This window comes from Trachypithecus francoisi, unplaced genomic scaffold (assembly GCF_009764315.1).
Source record: "Trachypithecus francoisi isolate TF-2019V2 unplaced genomic scaffold, Tfra_2.0 Lachesis_group21, whole genome shotgun sequence".
In the NCBI taxonomy this organism is placed as follows: Eukaryota; Metazoa; Chordata; class Mammalia; order Primates; family Cercopithecidae; genus Trachypithecus; species Trachypithecus francoisi.
This window is the reverse complement of record NW_022681467.1, coordinates 2,074,990-2,098,720: the sequence shown is the minus strand read 5'-3', so window position 1 is coordinate 2,098,720 and position 23,731 is coordinate 2,074,990. Positions and strand designations below refer to the sequence as shown.

General features: G+C 37.5%; 1 protein-coding gene across 1 annotated transcript in view; it reads right to left on the bottom strand.

Annotated features, from left to right (window-relative positions):
- Positions 1–904: 904 nt before the first annotated feature.
- The window catches only part of LOC117069082 (sodium channel protein type 2 subunit alpha-like), a 34,251-nt gene continuing 11,424 nt past the window's right edge, over positions 905–23,731 (bottom strand). Inside the window, exons 3-5 of the mRNA XM_033187084.1 lie at positions 22,952–23,041; positions 21,791–21,919; positions 905–1,424 (exon numbers count right to left, since the gene is read on the bottom strand). Coding sequence (XP_033042975.1) covers positions 905–1,424; positions 21,791–21,919; positions 22,952–23,041 — 739 coding nt within the window. The remainder of the gene's footprint in view (positions 1,425–21,790; positions 21,920–22,951; positions 23,042–23,731) is intronic.

Below are 23,731 nucleotides of genomic sequence, written 5' to 3'. Positions count from 1 at the left end.
ATGATTGGACACATCTTTTTGGGTGGCCACAAAATTATAAAACGGATACAGAATCGTCTCTTCCAAAAATTAAGGAAGTTCTTTCTAAAGCAGAGCCTTTAGGCACCCGCCTGCAGCTCAGAGCCCGCGGGACTCCGGAAGCCGCTCCCAGGCAGCGCGGGCCAGTAGGGGGCTGCTACAGCTCGGGCTCAGGCGCCGCTGGCTCGCGGGTTCTCTGGACTCGCCCAGGATGCCCCAGGATCGCAGGCGCGCAGCCCGCCCGGCAGCGCTGGCCGCCCTGCTCCTCTGAAGAGAGATAGGGTAGCTGGCCGGGGCCCTCCGCAGCCACCGGGGATGGGACTGAGGGCAGTTTTTGCTTCTAGTGCCGCCGCCGCCAGGCAGACCGCCTGGCTTGGCCACAGTCACTGCGGCATCTGGCCCAGGTTCTGCGAGGTTGGGGTCGCTGGCGGGCTTGGAGGTTGCCTGGCGGCTGCTACCTGCACACACACAAACAATAAAAGGGGCTGCAGCTTGGGCAACCGGGAGGGCTGGTGGGGCATGGCCTGGGCGGCCCTGGGATTGTGAGCGCGCGCGGCCTGAGAGTCAGTCCCCTTCGCCGTGACTCCCCTTCGGCTTCTCTGCCGGAGTTCGGGACCGCTGGCCAGGCGGTCCAAGGGAGCCCAGACCCCACTCCGCGGCCAACAGAGATGGGGTTGAGCGGCAGGTTCTCAGTTCTCGCCCCTGTGCAGCCGCCGCGGGGCAGACCACCTGGCTTGGCCGCAGCCACGGTGACATTTGGCCCGGGTTCTGCGATCCAGGGAGCGCGAGCGAGCTTGGGAGTTCCCAGACAGCTGCTGCCCGCAGGCGGAGGGCGGCAGCAGCTTGGGCGTCCAGGCAGGGGAGCATGGCCTGAGCAGCCTCTGGATCACCAGTGCACCGAGCCTGAGAACCCGCTAGACCCTGCCCCCTCCTCTGCCAGAGCTCGGGACCGCTGGCCAGGGGCCCTCTGCAGCCACCGGAGATAGGATTGAGCGGCAGGTTCTCGCTCCTGTGCAGCCACCATGGGGCAGACCATCTGGCTTGGCTGCAGCCACCGGGACATCTGCCCCCGGTTCTGAGGTGTTAAGAGTGCAGGCGGGCTTAGAGGTTTCCCATAGGCTGCTACCTGCACACAGAGGGTGGCTGCAGCTAGGGAGCCCAGGCGGGCTGGAGGGGCATGGCCTGGGAGGCCTGGGGATGGCCGGCGCGCCCAGACTGAGGGCCCCCAAGTCGTGCATCCCGCTCGACTCTTCCACCTCAGGGAGACAGGAGCCGCTGGCATGGGCAGTCCGCAGTCACCTAGGATGGGTTTGAGCGTCAGGTTCTTAGTTCTTGTTCCTGTGCAGCGTCCAGGATGTCTGGCCCAGGCTGTGCGATGCCGGCGGCGCGAGCGGGCTTGGGAGTTCCTGCATTAACAGTGAACATTTCTGCGTGCTTTTTATTGGTAGTTGGAAAGCAAAAGAACTAGAATAGTCAAAGCACTTCTGAAAAAAAAAAACAAAGTTACAGGACATACACTACTGATTACAAGGCTTACTATTATGCTACAGTTCTCAAAATATTGTGGTTTTGTTTAAATATTGTTAAAACACTAGACACATAGACCAATGGAATGAATAGAGACCCCAGAAATAGACCCACACAAATATATTCCATTGCATTTTGAAAAGGGCACAGAGGAAAAGGGGAAAGTATAATCTATTCTCTAAATGGGAATGTAATAATGGGATCTCCCCGTGTAAAAAAAAAAAGGAACGTTAATGCATATTTTACAACTTTTACAAATGTGAACTGAAGTAGACTATATAAAAGTGTAACGTATACAGCAATAAAATACTATCATAAAACAGGGGATATTAGATATGACTTTGGGGTCATTGATGAGTTTTTAGATAAAATACCATACACATGATCCATAAAAGAGAAAACGAAAAAATACACTTTGTCGTATTTGAAAATGCTCATTCTGTGAAAGAACCATTACAAGAACAAAAAGCTAAAACAATCAGGGAAAAATATTAAGTCACTGTGTTAGTTTGTTCAGCTGCTGCTATGAAGAACTGCCTGAGACTGGGTAATTTACAAAGGAAAGAGGTGTAATTGACTCACAGTTCCGGAGGGCTGGGGGAGGCCTCAGGAAACTTACAATCACGGCAGAAGGCAAGCAAACATGTTGTTCTTCACGTGGTGGCAGGAGAGAGAAGTGCCAAGCAAAGGAAGAAAAGCCCTATATAAAACCATCAGATTTGATGAGAACTCACTTACTATCATGAGAACAGCGGCAGCGGGGTAACTTGCCTCCATGATTCTATTACCTTCTGCTGGGTCCCTCCCACAACACATAGGGATTATGAGAACTACAATTCAAAATGAGATTTGGGCAGGGACACAGCCAAACCATATCAGTCACATATCTTATACAAGCTTTCATCCAGAATGAATAAAGAACCCTTAAAACTCAACAATACAAAACAAACAATCCAATTTAAAACGAGCAAAAATTCTGAGCACATACATCTCAAAAGGAGACAGGCATATGGCAAATACACATATGAAAACATGTTTATTGTTATTAATTAAGAGGGGAATGCAAATCATAACTACAAATGGGATATTACTACCTGCCATTAGAATGGAAATAAAAAATTGAAATATCAAATGCTCCTGAAGATGTGTAGCAACAAATATTCTCTTTCATTACTGTTGGGAACGCAAAATGATATGGTCACTTTAGGAGATAATTTAGCAGCTTTATATTAAGTAAAACATATGTCCAGTGTGAGGTTCAGCCATTTCATTCCTATATATTTATCAATGTATAATGAAAACAAATTCACATAAAAGCCTGTAGGCTGGGCAAATGTTTTAGCAGCTTTACTCATAATCTCTAAAACCTGGAAACAATCAGGACGTCTTTCTTTTTTTTTTTTTTTTTTTTTTCTTTTTTGAAATGGAGTCTCACACTGTCACCCGGGCTGTAGTGCAGGAGTGCAATGTCGTGATCTCGGCTCACTGCAACCTCTGCCTCCCAGGTTCAAGGAATTATTCTGCCTCAGCTTCCCAAGTAGCTGGGAATACAGGTACCCACCACCACACCCAGCTAATTGTTTTATATTTTTAATAGAGATGGGGTTTCACTATGTTGGCCAGGCTGGTGTCAAACTCCTGACTTCATGATCTGCCCGTCTTGGCTTCCAAAGTGTTGGGATCACAGACGTCAGCCACTGCGTCCGGCCTAACCAAGACATCTTTCTATAGGTGAATAGATAGACTATTGCATCAATACCATGAACAATAAAAAGGAACAGACTATTTACTTACACAATAGTAGAGATGAACTTACATGTATTATGTATGTGAAAGAAGTCAGCCCCAAATGTCTACATATTGTATGATTTCATTTGTATAGCATTCTGGAGAAAGCAAAATTATAGGTCAAGAAAACAGATCAGAGGTTGCCCACAATTGGAAGAAAGGGAAGGGTTGATCACAAAGGCATCACACAGAGAATTTTAGGGTGATTCAGCTGTTCTGTGTAGTGGTGGATGGTGGACACATGTCTCTGTGGGTTTCTCAAAACCTACTAAATCCTACACTACAAGATCTCATCCTTATTTTTTGCAAATTAAAAACAATCCACTAGGAAGTCTGAGGTTTCCAGGAGGAAAAAGAAACTGATCAAAGACACTTTGGAAAATGGTATTTTGATTGGCTACTCTAAGGTTAAGAGCAAACAAGCTGCATAGAAACACTCCACTTTGGCTAGTAATTTTGTTTATCACAGGGACAAATGATAATTCTGACACCAGGCTAGAATAAATGAGTAAGTAAGTTGTAGATAATGTGAGCTGGAATTTTCACTGTTATGAAATGACTTTTTCTTGTAGTGTCGAAAATGTTTCTTTTTTTTTCCCCCAGTCATGTGTTAGTTCTCCCCAGGATTCTCACCAACCTATTCAAGTATTTTTTTAAATACTTGCTCTTATGATATTAAGACAAAAACACATCTGTTTTCAGCCCAGTTGGAGAAGCCTCATTACTATCACATCCTTTGTGTTCTAAATGAAAGTCTGCATATACAGCAACAAATGAGCAGGCAAAGTGTTGGAAAAGTGTAATAAGGAAGTCAGACTCCCTGGGGAATTACACAGTGGTATGTGTCTCCTATACTTCTCATCTGCCCTGGACAGAGTGCTGCAGAAGCCTCCAACCAGAAACCACACCCAACAAAACCAAACCTAACAAAACACCAGCTTTCTCAGCCAAAGAACCTGGAAAATAATGGCATAGCAGGGAATATCCACCTGACTGTAGCCAAACATCAGTGGAAAAACCCCCAGACATCATAGTTCAGTGGAGTCCAGTGTGGAGCTGATGATCCACTTCACTTCCATGGAGTGGAAGGAAGCAGCAGTGCTCTGATTCACTTGTCTGATAGTATCAGTGGGGACAGGAACGGAGATAAATCTTCTCTCTCCCACATTGCAAAAGAAGGTGGCATTCTGGTATTTCTATCAAGGTCATGTCAACAGACCAAGAAAGAAGCTGTTCTTCCATTTTCTGTCTGGCAAAAGCAGACAGTTCTACAATTCCCTTGCCAAAGTAGTGTCTGGAGGTGCCAGAGGTAAGCTTAGCCTCAAATTCATGCAGCAACATTGAGACTGAGGCAGGGTGAGGTACACTAGTGTCACCTTCCTAACCCTGGTGTCACTGAAGTCAAGCAGGAAGCTGAGCCTCTGCTGAACCCGGTGCAACCACACTGACAAGGTGGCATCATCTCCAATTTCCCCCAACCCCACTTCTGGTGTCGGTAGGACCCTGGGGTGAACCAAACCTCCACACTGACACAGCTGCAATGAGACTGAGTGAGGTGGCACCAGCAGGCAATTAGGAGTTCTTTTGAAGCAAATGTAAATCTGGAAAATCTCCACCAAAAAATGAAAGTTATAAGAATTAACCAAATGGAAATTAAAGAATTAAAAAATAAGATAACTGAAATAAAACTTTACTGGATAAGCTTAATAGTAAAGAAGAGAAAAGAGAAGATAGAATCAGTAAACTTGAGGACAAATCAGTAGGATTTACTGATTCTATTCTGAATGAGGGCAAAAATAGATACAAAATGAAACAACAGAGAATACCCTTGGGGACCTGTCAGGCAGCATCATAATATTGAGTCTATGTATCCTCAGAGACCAAGAAAGAGAGTGGAAAGAAATAGTGGTGCTGGAAAAAGAGTCAATAAATTGATATCTGAAAACATCTTAATTTTGACAAAGACACAAACCTAGAGAATGAAGTAGCTGAGTAAATACTAAATAAGATAAACCTAAAGTAACTCATATTAAAACATATCATATAAAAATTTCTGAAAACAGAAGACAAATAAAAATTCTTGAAAACCTAACCCCCAAAAACTATATGAACTTATAAAAATAAAATTCAAATGACAAAGAGTTCTCATCTGCAACAGTGTAGGACACAAGGATGTGTCCCAACATGTATGTCCTGAAAGAAAAAAACTGCCAAGTGCAAATTCTATGTCCAGCAAAAATAACATTAGAAAAGAAAGAAGAAATAAAGGCATCCTTATGTGAAGGAAAACTGACACAATTTGTGTTTTACCAAAATTCCTCTTAAAAAGCCGAAAAGTAAGTCCTCTAAATAGAAACCAAATGATATCTGAAAACTGCTTGGAACTTCAGAAAGAAAAAAATAAGAGAATGGGAAAATGTAAATGGATGTCATAGGTTATTCATCATCTCAGAAGTTTTTAAAATCGTATTTGATGTTTACACTAAAACTATAACACTGCCTGTTGCAGCATCCAGTGTATTGGATGTGTTACTCAGCGCGATTCTATTTTTAAAAGCAAGGAGGCTAAAAGGACTTAAATGGAAGTAAAGTTTCTACACTTCATTTAAAGTGGTAAAACATCAATGCCAGTTGACTTTGGCATCAGTTACACATGTATAACAATAATAAGGTAAAGATAGTAAGAAAATTATATAGAGATATACTAAAAAACAGTATAAATAAATCATTATGTAATCCTAAAACTACTTCAATAACTCACAGTAAGATTAGGAAGGAGAACAGAGGAAACAAAAACAGAATGAACAAGCAGAAAACAAATTATAAAGTAGAACACCTAGGCCTTGACATATATATTACAGTCATCTTAAATATAAATTGTGCACATGTGTCAATTAAAACACAGGGAATATCAACCTGGACAAAGAAACATGATTCAAAAATACATACGCTACTTATCTCAATTGATGCAGAAAGAGCATTTGCCAAAATATAGCACATTTTTATGATAAAAACTTTCAGAGGCCTAGACATACAAAGAAATTTCCTGAACTTTATCAAGACTATCAAAAACAAACAGCTGTATCATGCTTAAAGATGAAAGAATGAATGGTTTTCCCCTCAGGGTGGAAACAAGGCAGAGATGTCTGCTCTCAACAATGCTATTTGACAGAGCACTAAAAGTTCTAAGCAGCACAATTGGGCAAAAAACAAGCAAGGCACACTGATAGGAAAAAAAAAGAAAGAAAGAAGGAAAGTGGCATCTATTGCACATTACACTATTGTATTTGTAAAGTCTCAGCGAACCTAAAAATATTCTTGTAGAAATAATAATACTTAGCAAGTTCACAGGATAAATGATCCATCCTCCAAAATTCATCATATTTCTATGAACTAACAGTGAATGTGTGGAAACTGAAAATACCTTTACAATTGCTCTAAAGAAAATACTTAGGCAAAAATCTGACAAGACATGCAGAATAAAGATGGCAAAAATAACAAAATGTGCATGAAAGAATTGAGAGAAGAATTAAAGAAATTCAAACATACATTATTAATGGTTTGGAAGACTCAAGATAGCAAAGATGTCAACTCTCTTCAAATTGATGGGTAGACTTAAGGACAGTCATATAAAAACTCCAGCTACATTTTTTTTATGCATATAGATAAACCTATTTTAAGTTTATATGAAAAGGCACATGATATTGGTGGAGAGATGGAGACATAAGTCAGCAGAACAGAAAAAAGAACTCAGAAATTGACACAAGTAAATATATCCAACTCATTTTTGACAATGGTAAAAAAGCAATTGAAGGAGAAAGAATAGTCTTTTTAACAAATGCTACCGGAGAAAACAAACATTTATAGGCTCAAAATCTCAGTGTAAACTTCGTACTTTATAGACTAATTAACTTGAAATGGTTTGCAAACTTAAATCCTGAGATTAATTGTTTATACACACTCTAAATCTCCTCCACCCATTCTCTCATAAAACCGTATAAATTAGCCTTTACTACCACTAGCTCACTGAAACTATGCTCGTCAACACCACCAGTGGTCTCCATGGTGTTGAATGCAATGGTCAATTCTCTGTTCCCCTTTTATTATCCATCAGAAACACTTGACACAACCAGTCACCTTAGTCTCACTGATGCACACTCTTTACTTGTGGCCCATACCACCCATTATTTTGGGTTTCCTCCTACTTCACTGATTGGTCCTTCTCTTTCTCTTTTGCTGGTTCTCCTTGTCTTCCTGATCTTTTCGTTAAATTGTAGAGGTTCCTTTCCACAATTGTAGAGGTTAAATTGTAGAGGTTCCTTTCTCTATTTATGTTAACTTTCTTGGTGATCTTATGGTCTCATGATTTTAGACATCATTTTCATGCCAATGACTCAAGCTTATATATTCTCTCCAGACTATTCTCCTGAACTGCGTGTCCCAGGACAACTACTTTCTTTGTATCCTGAGTGTACAAGGATATTTTAAACTTATTATGTTCTCACGTGAACTTCTAATTTCCCACCCTTTTCTGGCACCTCACAAGCTATCAGCAAATCCTGTTGGATCTACCTTCAAAGTATATTCAGAATCAAACCACTTCCTTCTGCTCTACTCTCTCACTCTGGTCCAAGCCTTCTGAGAAGATCTCCTACATTTTTTCTCTTTTACAGTCAATTTTTAACACAGTTGCCAGGTAGATCCTTTTAAATATCTAAGTCAGATCGTGTCACCCTCTTCTCAAAACCCTCCAATGGTTCTCCCTTTCAATCAGAGTAATAATTAGTCTTTCACTAGCCAAAAGAACCATTTAGGTCCGCTGACTTCATCACCTACAGCACTCTCCTTAATCACCATTTCTAGCTGCCTGTGGCCTCATTGCTGTGCTGTGAAGAAGGAGGCTTGCTCCTGCCTGACAGCCATTGCTCTAATTCTTCCCTTTTCCTGGAGCACTATTTCTCCAGATGACTCCTTGACTACCTCCTCAATTTCTTTCAATTCTTTTCCTCTCTTAGTAAAGCTAATCTGTCCAGCCACTCTATCCCTCTAGTCTGTACCTCAGATTCCACTTACTTATTTCCAGTTTTATTTTATTCCACATCACTTTCTAACATACTGCATATTTTATATATTTTACGTATACAGAATATACATTATATTATATTCAAACATTGTGTGTATATACATATAAAATATACAAACATAATATAATATTTCATTAACCTTGTCTATCTCTCTTCACTAGAAAGTTAAGATACTGGAGGGCAAGTATCTTGATCTCTTTTTTTATTGATGTGTTCAAGGTCCTAGAAAAGTGCTTTGCATATAGTAGAAGCTCAATCATATTTATTGAATGACTGGAAACTACTAATTTTATTGCAACTTCAAAATAAGCTAAATCCTTTGAGGAGATGGATACTGCATTTTACATGATGCTATTATTACGCATTGTATGCCTGTATCGAGACATCACATATACCCCATAAATAAACATACCTACTATTAGTATGTACCCATGAAAATTAAAAATTAAAAAATCAGCTAAATCCTAGTATTATAACCACCTTCTACACTTATTAGAAGAGCATTAACATAATCTTGAAAAAAGAAAATAATTTAGTTTGATGATTGAGATGCCTTATTCCTCATCTCCCATGTCAAATTTTAAAAAATAGATAGAAAACAATGTATTTGAACTTTAAAAGCTACAACTAAATAATATTGAAAATATGGCAATAACTATATATCCAGTTACAAATCTTATTAATGTATCATTGAAATGGTCATAAGATTGTAGGTAAACACGTTTAACTTTTATATTTCTCTTTACTAGCTAAATGTATTTTTAACTTGCATGCCATGTGTTTACCAGCATTTTCTTTTATTAATTAAAAAAGTAAACAAATTAGATAAAAATGTCATCAATAAAAGAATAACAATGTAAAAATACACGAATAGCTTAGAGAAGAGCTCTGCAGTCCAGATAGATGTCTGGCATAGTTAAGGAAGACAGATGAAGCAACCTGGTCTAGTAAAGTAGAAAAAAATCCCAAGGCCTCAAATTAAGTGTGAGTCAACGGATATTTCAGCCATCCCAGGAAGCCAGCTAACTGTCACCCTCAGCCTCCTCAAGAGAGGACACAGCCACACGACATATTTCAACTGATAATAAAAGCCAGCTGCTTGGTTGATCTATCTCAGAGGAGAATGAGAGTCTACTGCTACTTACTAAACCACAGATTCTCAGTAAATTCAGAAAAAAAATATTGGGATTTGCTACTTCATATTTCATAAAGACTTAACATCAGAGATCTTGAGAGCTGTGAATACTCCTACACAATCATGTCTATTCCAATGTAAAAATTGTATCACTAAGAGAGAATACTATGATAACTTGCAATTAGAACATACAAGATAAACTTCCATTGATTTGGCATTTCTTATCAAAAGTCTTAAAATTAATTTCTAGGAATTTATACAGAGAGAATAATCATACATGTATTTAAAGATTTAACTTCACACATCACTATTAATAGTGGGAAAATATAAAAACCTTACTATTCAGTAATAAGGAATTGATCATACATTTTGATACATCCATACGATACAATATTATGCAGCTATTAAAATTATGAGGACATTGGATATTTTCTTGATATAGTGAAAGTGTTTACAAAATATTGACAACTTAAAAAAGTAGTTTACATTATATTATGAATTGTTGGAGCCCTTTTGTTTATCATATGTTATGTACATATATGCTTACACTCATATGTACACATGTGCAGACATACATCTTCACCAGTGCTGACAAGGTATGCACTTAACAGTGAGTTTTAAGAGATTCCTAAATACTAGGAAATAATACGCGAAAAACTGTGTGTGGGCATTTTTCTTTTGAAAGCTTCATCTAATTCTCAAAGGCCTGGTTCTCAAGCTTTTGACTTTCTCCATGCCATTTACTAGCACAGATCAATCCCATCAGTGATATTCTGCATTAGGCAAACTAGTTTCCCAGAGAAGGAAATGCTAGGAATATTAAGATGTGCTAGGAAAGTTAAGATGAAGTATCAAAAGTTCTGGAAGGCAATGGGCAATTTGAAAAACCATCTTTGAAAATTCCAATCATTCCTCAAAGGTTGTGACAGTACGTTTAGTTACTGTCAGCATGGACAGTGCTGTGGTGAACAGAGTTTCAATTTCTAGACCTGGCTAAGATTAGTTTCCTCATTAATAAGAAGGCAATTTTGGTCTCTACCTATGTGATCTTATTTTTAGGACATGATAAAAATAATTAGAAAACTATAAACTCTATAGAAGGGAATTGTTGGCTGTATACCCCATTACCTTAGCAAGAATGAGCAGTCACCCTACACTGGGGTGATCAAGGCTTGTGCCTTCATTAAGTGTATGACAGGAGAGATGGAAACAACTGCTCAGATCACGACACCAGGTTCTAAGAGTAGAATGAGCTGATCATGGATGTGAGGTCTACAGTGGCCACATGAGCATTTAGGAGATATTGCATTATTGCATTTAGATTTGTTCTCTATAGGCAGAGATAATCTAATTCACCTTTGTATCCCATGATATGTGTCACCTGGGTTGGCTGTGCCTCAGTGCTCTAAGGTGAAGAGAGAAGAACCTGTGCTATAAATGGGAAGAAAACTTTGAAGGAAGGCACCACCCATTATGTGGCAGAGAGACCTCCAGCTTCAAGTCATTTTGAAGTAGCTGAAGACAGGGGAGAGAGGCCTTAGGACAATCCGTGTCCTATGGGACAACCTCTGTAGTGCTCAGGAGCTGCTGAGAGACAGAATTCTAGAAGCCATAGGAAAAATGATCAGGTAAAGAATAAAGCAAAAGAGTCTTTCCTTTATAAATGTGTATAATATCCAATATGTGAATTATCCAATTAAAAAAAAATCTGGAAGTCTTTCCTGTCTGAAAACAAAATGCATTTAGTGTAGAGGATGTGATTACATAGCAGCTATTCAAGTAGAGAAGGGCATAAACTCTAGGTGGGGATTGAGCTAGAATTTGAACTACAGACAGTAATTGACTCTTCAGATAAATATTCAAATAAAGGAGGTTGATTGTTTGGTGATACATAAAATACTGACTCCAAGCTCAAGCAGTTGGAGCAATACAAGACGTTATAATGTAAAATTTTCTTTGGAAGGCCATACTTTTCAGAGAAAACCCTGCCATGTAAAAATATTTGATTTTTACAAATATATACAAAATGTTCCTGTGAGGTTATTTCTATATGCATAAATTACACAAATTACCCAGAAACTATATTAAAGATAAATACAGAAGGACTACCAAACTACCAGGTACAGAAGATGGATGGTCCTTTCCAGACAGGGCCAGGCAGGTGAATTATCCCTCTAGGTCACTAGAATCCAAAGTTCAGGCTTTAGAGATTTAGACTAAATTGGTAATTCAGAATGTAACCAGAATCTTACAGGGACAAGCCAGCGGGGATTCCTGGGGAAAAAAATGAACTGGTGCCATAAAATGGGAAAGATCAATGAGGTGTATTATGGGATACAAGAATGTCTGCATGAGTCTCCGGGGCTTAGTGTGAAGAGAATAGTGAAGAGAAGCTGACTTCACAGTTAAGCTTTTGAAGGAAATAAGGAGGAGAGTGCCTTGGCCAGCAGTAGAGCACAGACAAGATTGCAGGTATTAATCATGTTTCTCATAGAACTAAGATAATGTTAAATGCAAAAATAAAGACTTGCAAGTTATTGGGTAAAAAACTACCAAATAGAGGAAAAGAGAAACTTTATAAGCTTCTGTCTCAGAAAGAATATCAACTTATCCAATGTTGTTTACACTAGTGGAAATGCTAAACACTGGGCTGCAAACCAAAATTAAAACACTACCAGTACACTGAATTTAACAATAAAGACAGGGAGTAATTTGCCAAGGCAAGCTACTGGAGCAAATAATATAAACAAGTTCAACAGCCTATTCAATGCATTTTAGAGCAAAAGAGAGGGAGAACTGGTTGCCTGCCAACACCTTGCCTCAGTGAGACATGCACTCTGCTATCCAGGAATAGTAATAGGTTAGAGGTTCGCGCTGGAGAGTCTTGTCATTTCGTGTCATTTTATTGGGGATGGACTACAGGTCAATCACTAGTGATTTTATCCTTTGGGTTTTATCCTTTGGGTTTATTTGTACATTAACAGCAACTCTGATGTTTTCTCAAGTTCAAGGAGTAGGTTTCACCTGTAGATTTATTCAGATTTCCAGCACCTCTAGTTTCTTACAATTTGCTCCAGCATAGCTGTTAACAAACACTCCTAGCAAAAAATCAATCTCATATGAAAATTAAAATAACTCAGGCACAGAATTAAATTAATTCTGACAATTTATACCACTTTTATACCAGCAATTATTACTGTTATTCTTACTTCTGACTTTTTGCTTATTGTTAACTGTATCTCTAGCAGGCAGCCACTTAGAGTGCAAATATGAATTCATGTTAATTTAAATAAAAAGATCCTATAAAGAGAGGAGTGGAAAATGAATTACAAAGTCATCATCAAAATGCATTTATTAAGCATCTTTTTATACATCAGCTGTTCAAGACACACTGTAAATTATGGAACAGACTAAAGCCTTTGTTCTCTTTAAGTTCTTCATCAAAAACATCTACAGGAGCTATGCAAAAATGTTTGAAATACATAGCCATTAGGGGAAAATAATCAAATATTGGAAAAAAAATAAAGGAAGCTTTTATATGTTGTCAGGTAAAAAGTCAGTTCATTCTGGAATGAGGGGAAATGTAGGTGTATATATGATTGGGAAGAAATCAGGTAGGTTAGCCATGAAAATTCAGTGGACTAGTTGGGCAGAGTGAAGGAAAAAGCAAATTCTTATCTATTCCTGCTTCCCTATCAGAGGAGGCATAATGGACTTACATGAAGCCACAGAGTAAAACCAGTGCATATTGATCTGTCAGTTTTACTAAAAATACTTACAGAAAATGCTTTAAGTAATCAAAATATCATCTTGTATTACAACAAACATAAACATACTATGGAGTTGAACGCAAAGGGTTGCATAAATTTTAAAGAAAAACGATAAGGCTCAACGAAAATTTTGAGCCTGTCTTGGTTGCTTAAATAGCATTGTACCTTTTCAATCCACTGTTCCAGAATAACTCATGCTTCTTATAGCATGAGCTATCGTTAGGAGTATTTCTTTTCCAAATGTGGAAAATAGAAAACTCTCTCTGTTTTGTGGTGATTCTTAAGTAAGAAGTGATAGAAATGTTAAACATAGTTTTTACTACTTGAAAATTGACTTAAACAGGTATATAGCAATGGCAAAATGCAAGATCCTTCATAAGTGAGAAGTGTATCTCTAAGACAGTATTCACAAGTGTATTGCTACATGCCAGAAAATATATCAAGACTCAGTGCAAAGATAAATCATTTCATTATTTAATTAAGAGGGAGAGAAGGCACTTCAACAGAAAGCAAGGTAATAGAATATGTATTTCTATTACTGGAGATGACTATGAAAAAAATGGGAGAAATGTCAGGGCAAGATACTAGGGAAGATGCCATTGAAAATGTCAATAATTCATCTCAAAAGCAATTCCACACAATGGTTCTTTCAGTCCATATGGAAATAAGAAAGAGATATGTCCTTTCTTCTCCATGAGTTGTGAGAGACTGGATGGAAGTGGGAACACTGGGTAAATCGTATAGAATATGTACCTAGCTACTTTATGAAGTATATGGGAAAGGAGAGGAAGCAGATATAATCTTCAAAGAAGGAGAAAGCTAGTGAAAGTCACAAAGGTATCACTGAAAATTAGAATCCTAGAGTCTCAAAATGGCCTGTCCCACTTTCCTACTGGTTTGGGGGAAAAACAGCACAATTAGAGACAGGGTGGTATGTAATAATAATAATTAAATAATAAAAGAAATTATACAAAGTGTCTTGGGAATTGCACATAAGAAGAGCTTAACTGGATTTCTCTCAGAGGTATTTTTATATGCAGATATTCCTATGTTATGGGATGAATAATCTTGCCTCTTTAAGGAATTGTAGCCACCGGTGAACTGCTGAAGGTACTGCTGGAGCAGTGGGTCCTTGTTAATAACGCTAAAGATACAGGCCAACTCTGTTCTCTTTCTTCATCCACAAACATTCCAGTTTTACTTTTCTCATCTGTCCTCAGGAGCTGAAGGGGAAAAAAAAGTTCAGGAGTTTCACCAAGCAAAGGCTACCTCTTCTTCATTTAAGATTCTCAGTGCCTGTGCACATGGTAGATAATAAATGTTTCTGAATTGAACAAATCCAAAAGAAAAATGGAAGGTAAGTGGTAATTCTAGGTCATAAATTTAATTAAGGTAAGGTAAAGAAACTCTAAGATCAATACGAAGAGAAGAAAATAGAAATGGGAGTGTGGAGAAAGGGAAAAGGAAGAGAAAAGTATGAAAACTTGAAAATGACATGATTACAGAAAAGAAAGTTTGGAGTGAACAATATAATGATATTTCTTTGATGTACCATAAATGAATTTTTTAAAAAATTGTGAGCTCTCTGACAGGAGGTGTTACTCTCTGAATAATTGCTAATAATTCTTAACAAATCAATTTAAAGGTAATAATAATTTTTCCCATTTATACTTATAAAACTGACATATTAATTGATGATAATAAAACCTTTTCTTTGAGCTACTTATAATATGACATTGATTTGATAGATCAGATAAATAGCCTTCATTATATATCTAGGATGCAGGGATCTTTTCATCTGGAAAAGTCAAGGTGAAGTTCCTGGAATGAAGGGCCTTTAGGTCCCCTGTGGTTCACTCTCTGAATGTCTTTACCAACAAATCTGTAAAGCTCAGGATTCACCAGGTCAGGATTCACAAACCCACTGGCATTCAGTAAGTAGCTTCCTTCACCCTTCCTTTTTCCTATGCCATAAACATGAAAAAGCAGCACGAAGTTGAATGTGTCAGTAACAGTTGGGTTTTGTTAACCACCATCCCTCTCTCCTGACATTTAAAGAAGGTGACTTATCTTCTGTCCTGGGCAGCAGAGACAATAGAATGATGCAAAAAATAGAGATCTGGACTGCTGTGGATGGTTCTTTTGGAGAGATAAAGGGAGGAAAGGGAAGGCAGAGTTTCCTGTTTGAGTGTTTGTTTTATGTATCTTGTTTTCAGTTTCCCTTTGGGGAATACCATACATAGGATACAATATGGAAGCAAGGACTATAGCCAGTGCAGCATGTGGTCTTACAGCAGATCTTAATATGTATTAATTAATGTTACTCCATATTATTTTATTCATCTATTTAATTGAAAACACAATTTAAAATCTTCCTATCCTGCAATATAACATTTAATGTATTCAATAACTGGCACACACGAAAGAACTACATATAGTGGGTTGTGATTAAATATTACTTTCGGAAGAATGAGCAGATTCTGCCAGGAGTATCTCTCCATGGCAGAGTCAGAATTCAAAGAAAATCTTACATACATGTCTGTTCATTGCATTGAGTTGAATAACTTGACACATGCTTAACATTACACACTCTAGAAATCCTAAAAGTAATTTTATAAAGGTAAGGTCAACAAACACCTAGAAGAATATAAAAATCTTAGAGAGCATCGTTATTTACTTGGCACCTGACAAAACCAATACTTTAAAAAATAAGGCGTGGTTTTTATGTTGTCATTGAGTACTAGCATGTTTCTTGACAGGCAGAGTCATGTGAAAACCATATTCAGCTGAAATTTATGGAAACATTGGGGAAACCTTAGTCAAATCAGCTCTTAGGAAAGAAATAAAAACCATAATCAGATGCACTTGGAAGAAACTTGTTTAAGCCTGGTTAATATTTACAACTAGGTTAACAAGAGTAATTTGAGGTCAAATGAATCTGCATTTTCAAACTCTGAGGCTGCCCGTGCAGAACTAATAACAAATGGAATACGTAAGACGCTACTATATTTAAATTGAAAAAGGCTTAGAAAAGTTGTGTTGACAATATTTGGTTGAGATTTAGTTATAATTGTTTGAAGTATATTATTGGCACAGAAATGTGCATATACCTTGGAGTTCAAAATCAGGCTGTCCTTCACATCTCTAGTGTTAAGAAAATTATTTTAAAGTAGAGCCAGGGAACTATGCATGAGTGACCTCTGATTTTACATGCAAACTTTTGTGTACATTTTTCTGAGAAGAGAAGTCATTGTTTCATGGGAAACAGAAAATTTCAAATCCTACTAATTCTGGTGTTTCTAGAATGACTAAATATGGCATTAAATCAACAGTGTAACTATATATCATACTGTCAGTTTCCCATGTGGATTTTGTAACATCAGCCTCACTCCACTTAATTCAGTTTCTTTCATCTAGCAGATTCTCAGTATATGTGTGCCATTGATAATTATGACAGTAGTCCAAGCCATGATCTCATTTTCCAGGCTGTGTTCCCCTCCTCATTTTCAAGTTCCTCTCTAGGCCAGCAAGGTTTTTATTCTCTCTCATCATAGTAATAAACCTGTCACTGTGATCAGGTCAGACATAAAATTTGCCAAGGCCAGCACACAAATTCCTTTCCCTGCAAGTAAGCTTGTCTCATTCTTGATCCTATCCTTGATGACGGGAAGGCCATCTTGTATATCATCTGTCCATTTGTAGACCAAATGGTCTACAAGGAAAGGGCATCTAAATTTTGCCAGGTTTATTTTGTAACCCACTGCCTAGCTTGTGATTAAGGCTGAGATGACAAGGTTTTCTTCCCAGCACCAGAAGGAATATGTTCTTTTTTTCCTACCAGAACAGGTTGTTACAGAGTTTTAAAAGGCAGGTAAAAAAAAAAAAAAAAAAAAAGCAGCAGCAGCAGCAGCTAAAGTATTCAGAATATACCTAGTCCCCAGCATATTACTTTTCATGAAGCTCCAAATATTTCTCTTCTTATGTTTATGAAAAACATGTATCTAAATATTTAAGTGTTTTTCTTCTTCCTAAGAATGAGTCATATTTAGCAATTTTACCTATATCTCTAAAAATGCATTTTATTTAAATAAGAAAACAAGAAAGCATCAAAAAGCTAGTAAACACAATCTAACAAGTGTTTAAATTTGGACTATATTATATACCATTATTCTTACAGTATCAATAGCCAAGCCAAGTCTCAAGTATAATCTAGAAAAGTGGTTTCTCATCTGATAATTTTTTAGAGAAAGTTTTGGTGACTTAAACATCTACATTTACACTTTTTATTATGTATTATATATACTTGCTTTAATAATTTAAATGTTACAGAAATATAGGTTTAGAACATAAGAAACCCACTATAATCCCATCCAATCAAGGACAACTTCTATTATCAGTTTGATCTATATTATTAATGTACTAAGATATTATTTTAACATCATGGGATTGTTTTTTAAAGAAATATGAAAATATTTCACCACTTCCTTTTTTCATTTAATATTTACTTGATGTTTTTCCATGTCAGTGTATATTAGAGCCACTTTATTTTTTTATTAAAGAGCCATATAATATTTCATTATAAGAATTTATGATAATTTATTAAATCAACACCTTATTGATAGATACTCAAAATTTTTTCAATTTTTTACTCACAACCAATGTGTCAGTAAACATTCTTTATGCACCCATATGAGTCCTTCTGTAGAATGCCTGCAGACATATGGAAGATTCAAAGGAATTAATGTTTTAACAAATATTTCTAAACATATTCCAAAAATATTGTAAAGAATTTACATGTTCACAAGTAGTATATAAAAGAATCTGTCCTACACGCTTTTCAACTTTTTTAAACTCATACAATAACAACTTTCTAAAGCAGATGTCACAAACTCAGATGGCTTCAGGAACAGATAGATACCAAAAAATGTACACCAGCACAGAGTAAAAAATGGGAAGTAGTAGAAATTCAACAAATTTAATTTTAGTAAATACTATGAGGCCCAAAACAAACACGTCTTCAGTTCTCAGGTTGTCAGTTTTCAGCCCTTGTTTTAATGGAATACTCCTAGTTTTGATTTTCTAAAGTGCAGAATTTCCTTTACTTGAGAAAGCAATACAACCTTTAATGAGATGATTAATTTCACTGGATACATCTTATTTCTTTTTTACCTTATTTTCTTTCTTTACTTTTGCTTCAAGATTTACAGTTACGAGAAGAATTCATTGTTTCCTAGACAGGATTCATTATATGTTGTATTAATTTTTATCAATACAAATCTTCTGTAACAGATATGTTGAAAACAGTAAAATTCATTGTCTTATATTTTCCCCATTTATAAAAACAGTTTTCTTCCACTTATCAACTAGCTAGAAAGCCTTCAAACTTACATACAAGATTATTTTTTTTTTTTTTTTTTTTTTTGAGACGGAGTCTCGCTCTGCCGCCCAGGCTGGAGTGCAGTGGCCGGTTCTCAGCTCACTGCAAGCTCCGCCTCCTGGGTTTACGCCATTCTCCTGCCTCAGCCTCCCAAGCAGCTGGGACTACAGGCGCCCGCCATGTCGCCCGGCTAGTTTTTTGTATTTTTTAGTAGAGACGGGGTTTCACCATGTTAGCCAGGATGGTCTCGATCTCCTGACCTCGTGATCCGCCCGTCTCGGCCTCCCAAAGTGCTGGGATTACAGGCTTGAGCCACCGCGCCCGGCCACAAGATTATTTTAATACCCTTACTATTCCCATATTAGTAACAGAGAAAAAATATGAAAATACACTACTTGTCTTAAATGTAAGCAATATCCTGCTAAGGTTTATATTGAACCTACCAAAGCATCCTTGAATAGAATAAAAGAATTATCATTATTTTAGCTCGACAAAAAACAGAAGAGAAAAATTCTTGGTGTCCTTTTGATAACAGTGGTTATCTTGTGGTCTGTGAGAAAGGGTGAAGGCCATGGAGAAAATTGGTTCTGCTCTCATTTTTCTAGTCCCACTGCATCAATAAACCTCTGGAAGTTTCAACACAGAGCATACAATGTGAGCATGGAGCAGCTTGGCTTCTCTTAGCACTTTGTTATGTCCTTTAACCTTATGAGATTGTCAGTAAAGATGGCTAAGTAAGGGATTCCCATTGCTACAGTGTCAATGGAGGACTGGATTTCAAAGCAGAATAGCTCCTCTATCAATTCAAGTTTGAGGGGGTGATGACGATTAGGAAAGTGAGTTTGGAAATGAGTTGTTATTCTAATTGAACCTTTATATTTACAACTGTTATTCATGCCATCTTTTTTTTCTTCAGTGAATTAAAAAATGAAACACCTACACATAAAATGAGGCATAAAACTGCAGGCATTTTTTCAATACTTTTGGTTTCTATTTAGCAGAAATGTTGAATCTACCAACTCTACTGGATGTAAAAGAAAGTTATATAATGTTGACAATTGGAAATCAAACCTCTTTTGAAGGAAATTTCTCAAATATTCACATTTGAAATATACGATATTATCCCGCCTTGAAAAATCATTTTAGGGAAAATAAGAATTTTAAGGAATTATTTTAAGTGTTCTAAATTACAGTACCATACCTTAGTTTTTATTTTTTTTTTTTTTTATTTTTATTTTTTTTTTGAGACGGAGTCTCGCCCTGCTGCCCAGGCTGGAGTGCTGTGGCCGGATCTCAGCTCACTGCAAGCTCCGCCTCCCGGGTTCACGCCATTCTCCTGCCTCAGCCTCCCGAGTAGCTGGGACTACAGGCGCCCGCCACCTCGCCCGGCTAATTTTTTGTATTTTTTAGTAGAGACGGGGTTTCACGTGTTAGCCAGGATGGTCTCGATCTCCTGACCTCGTGATCCGCCCGTCTCGGCCTCCCAAAGTGCTGGGATTACAGGCTTGAGCCACCGCGCCCGGCCAGTTTTTATCTTTTTCTTAATGAGAAATCTCTCATACTATACATTTACTTCTTTTGATTTTTAAAGATAATCATGAGTGATATAAAAATAATTTTGTTTCAGGAAATGTATGCCTTAGAGTAGGAAATAATTGTCCAAGAGTAACACAAATTTTTAGATATTTATTTCGGCTTGATGTTAAAAATCTAAAGAAACAACTAAATTGGAATCAGCTGTGCTTAAAATAAAGCAGCAGCAGGAAAAGATAGGAATATTATATTTTATAAGAAAAAAATTCCAGAGAGGCTCCTAAATTCATCATATTCATGAAGACTTTAAAAAAAACCAATTAGAGGAAAAATTCCTTTCCAACTATCTCATATTGTATGCAAATAATACATTCAACTCTACCCTGAAAACAACACTAAAATACATATCGCTTATAAATATTTTATTGATTTGTGTATCCATTCATCCTTACACAAGTCATAAAGATGACTTTTCCTTACGTTTTTTTCTGCATTCTTCATCTGGAATTGTAAATAACCGGAGTTACAATTTTATTAAAATTGGAAGAGCCATTTGCTATACGATAATCACACCTATTTCATTGGAATTCTCTCTGGTTTAGACTTCTGGCCCCTTTTATCAGATTAGCAATTGAAACTGATTGACAGATATCTCAAGGCATATATAAATACTATATAAATTGGGGCAGCTCCTTATAAAGCAAATTTTAAAAGGAGTTTTGTAGTTCTGAGCTTGGAGAATTGAGGCTACCAAACATACTTTACGTTCAACATACTTTACATTCAAAATTTCATTTGCTTTAAAAATACTCCCTTTTATAAATCTTCATAGATCTTCTAGTCTATGACAGTGTTGCATTTTAGCTACATTTGGCAAACTACAGAGATACATCTGTTAAAACTGCATTCCTCATGATTTTAAAAAACATTTGCAATCATGAAAGTTTTCTTAGCATTAATTTTCTTCTCTATTACTTTCCATTTATTTCTCAGTTCTCTCTCAGAACTCTCATACACATCAAGTTTAGTAGGCAAGAAATTTTCTCTCCTAATCCAAATCTTTAAACACTTCACAAATACCTTTATAGACAGGAATAGGAGTTTGCTAAAATTTTAATTTTGGTTAAATTCAACTAAGTCCCTGTGTGACCAACACTATGCTATATGTTCTGAATAAATAAGGCATATTTCTTGCCCTTGAAACACTTCAGAGCAATGATCTTCCAGCATTTTAAATTTTAAATCACATATCCACTCTAGGTTGGAAAAAAAAAAGTTTCTGCATGCACTCCTATGCATGTGTGTATATGTATTTATACATAACATCATGTATTAGTATACAAGTGAATTAGTTCATTTTCATGCTGCCAATAAAGACATGCCCGCGACTGGGAAGAAAAATAGGTTTAATGGACACACAATTCCACGTGGTTGGAAGAAAAATATGATTACTAAGAAAAATGCTTGGTCTGTCAAGGCAAGCCACCAAGGAAAATATAGTACAGGCTCCCACCAGTGATTTACTCTTCCAGGATAGAAAATGTATTAAGATACTTACGCAAAAGTAACGACTGTGAAATCCAACCAATTCCATGGATCCCGTAAAAATGTGAAATCTTCTAAACAAAAGCCCCTTGCACGTATTTTAATAAGTGATTCAAAAGTATAAATTCCTGTAAAGGTATACCTGAGAGAAAATAGCCAAGTTCACATTAAAAATCTAGTGGTTAATTTACATGTACATATCTTAAAGATGACATAAACAGCAAACAAAAATTAGACACTTCCATGTTGGTCTCCCTATGATATAGAGTTTAGGTGGAGCTTAAGTCAAAAAAGAAACACTAAATTCCAAAAGACATTCTCATTGACTAAATATATAAATATTGCGTTTTCCACATTAATTAATTTAAAGGATCCAAATAATGTGGCTCTATATGAAGACATACTCTGAAATACACTGGCCTTCAGTCTGATCGGAGCAAATAGGTATTAATCCAAAAATGAGTGAAGCATTCATATTTTATAAAATGTGCACCATTAAAAGCCATCAAACGGGCCGAGCGCGGTGGCTCAAGCCTGTAATCTCAGCACTTTGGGAGGCCGAGACGGGCGGATCACGAGGTCAGGAGATCGAGACCATCCTGGCTAACATGGTGAAACCCCGTCTCTACTAAAAAATACAAAAAACTAGCCGGGCGAGGTGGCGGGCGCCTGTAGTCCCAGCTACTCGGGAGGCTGAGGCAGGAGAATGGCGTAAACCTGGGAGGCGGAGCTTGCAGTGAGCTGAGATCTGGCCACTGCACTCCAGCCCGGGCGACAGAGCGAGACTCCGTCTCAAAAAAAAAAAAAAGCCATCAAACATATCCTAGTAACACGTAGAACTGTGATAGTCATTTAAAAAGGAACATAAAAACTATGTATACTTTTTATCAATAGATTTTAGTAAATCACTGGTGATCTTCAAAAGAGCATTAAGACAGAGAAGATAAAGGGCTGCAGATAACAGCAGTCAAACTAGTGCAGTAATTTGCACAACTGAGTGAGCCCACTACAAGCTTTGTCCTAGAAGGCATTTCGTGATACACATGAACTTGAATCGGGGTCTGGTTAACAGTAGCTAGCATGATTTGTTAAAGAAATTGAGGAGGTCTCAAGGTGTTAAAAGCACAATACGAAACATAAAAGGAGGTCAATCTTGAAAAATATTTATACTTACTCCACATTCTTTGTCCAGTCTGGGGGGTTACTCACGGTCATAAATACACAGTTGGTAAGAATAGTGCACATAATGAGCATATTGAATAAAGTAGAAGAATATCGTCAAGGAAGACAAAGTTCAATGGAAAAATCTTACTTTCATGCACTACCATGCCTTCACCACCATGAAGTTTAAAACTTTAGTGCTTATTATTATTTTGTTGCTTATTATTCTATCATTGACTTTTTTTTTTTTTTTTTTTTTTTTTTTTTGCCATTTCTGTAACTCAACAACCTCATGTTTACATCTTGTCTTCAGGCCAAGCCATCAACTGTTTTGAGGCTATTTAGGTACCTTTAGTAATTAAAAAGATTAAATGCAAAGAAATTAGTTCATCAGTGAATAATTTTATCAACTTAAATTTTCTTTTTTTTTTTGAGACGGAGTCTCGCTCTGTCGCCCAGGCTGGAGTGCAGTGGCCGGTTCTCAGCTCACTGCAAGCTCCGCCTCCCGGGTTTATGCCACTCTCCTGCCTCAGCCTCCCCAGTAGCTGGGACTACAGGCGCCCGCCACCTCGCCCGGCTTGTTTTTTTTTTGTATTTTTTAGTAGAGACGGGGTTTCACCATGTTAGCCAGGATGGTCTCGATCTCCTGACCTCGTGATCCGCCCGTCTCGGCCTCCCAAAGTGCTGGGATTACAGGCTTGAGCCACCGCGCCCGGCCAACTTAAATTTTCTTAATGACAGACTCAACTGAACAATAAAACTGCAAGTTCATCATGTATGTAAACCCTGGCAA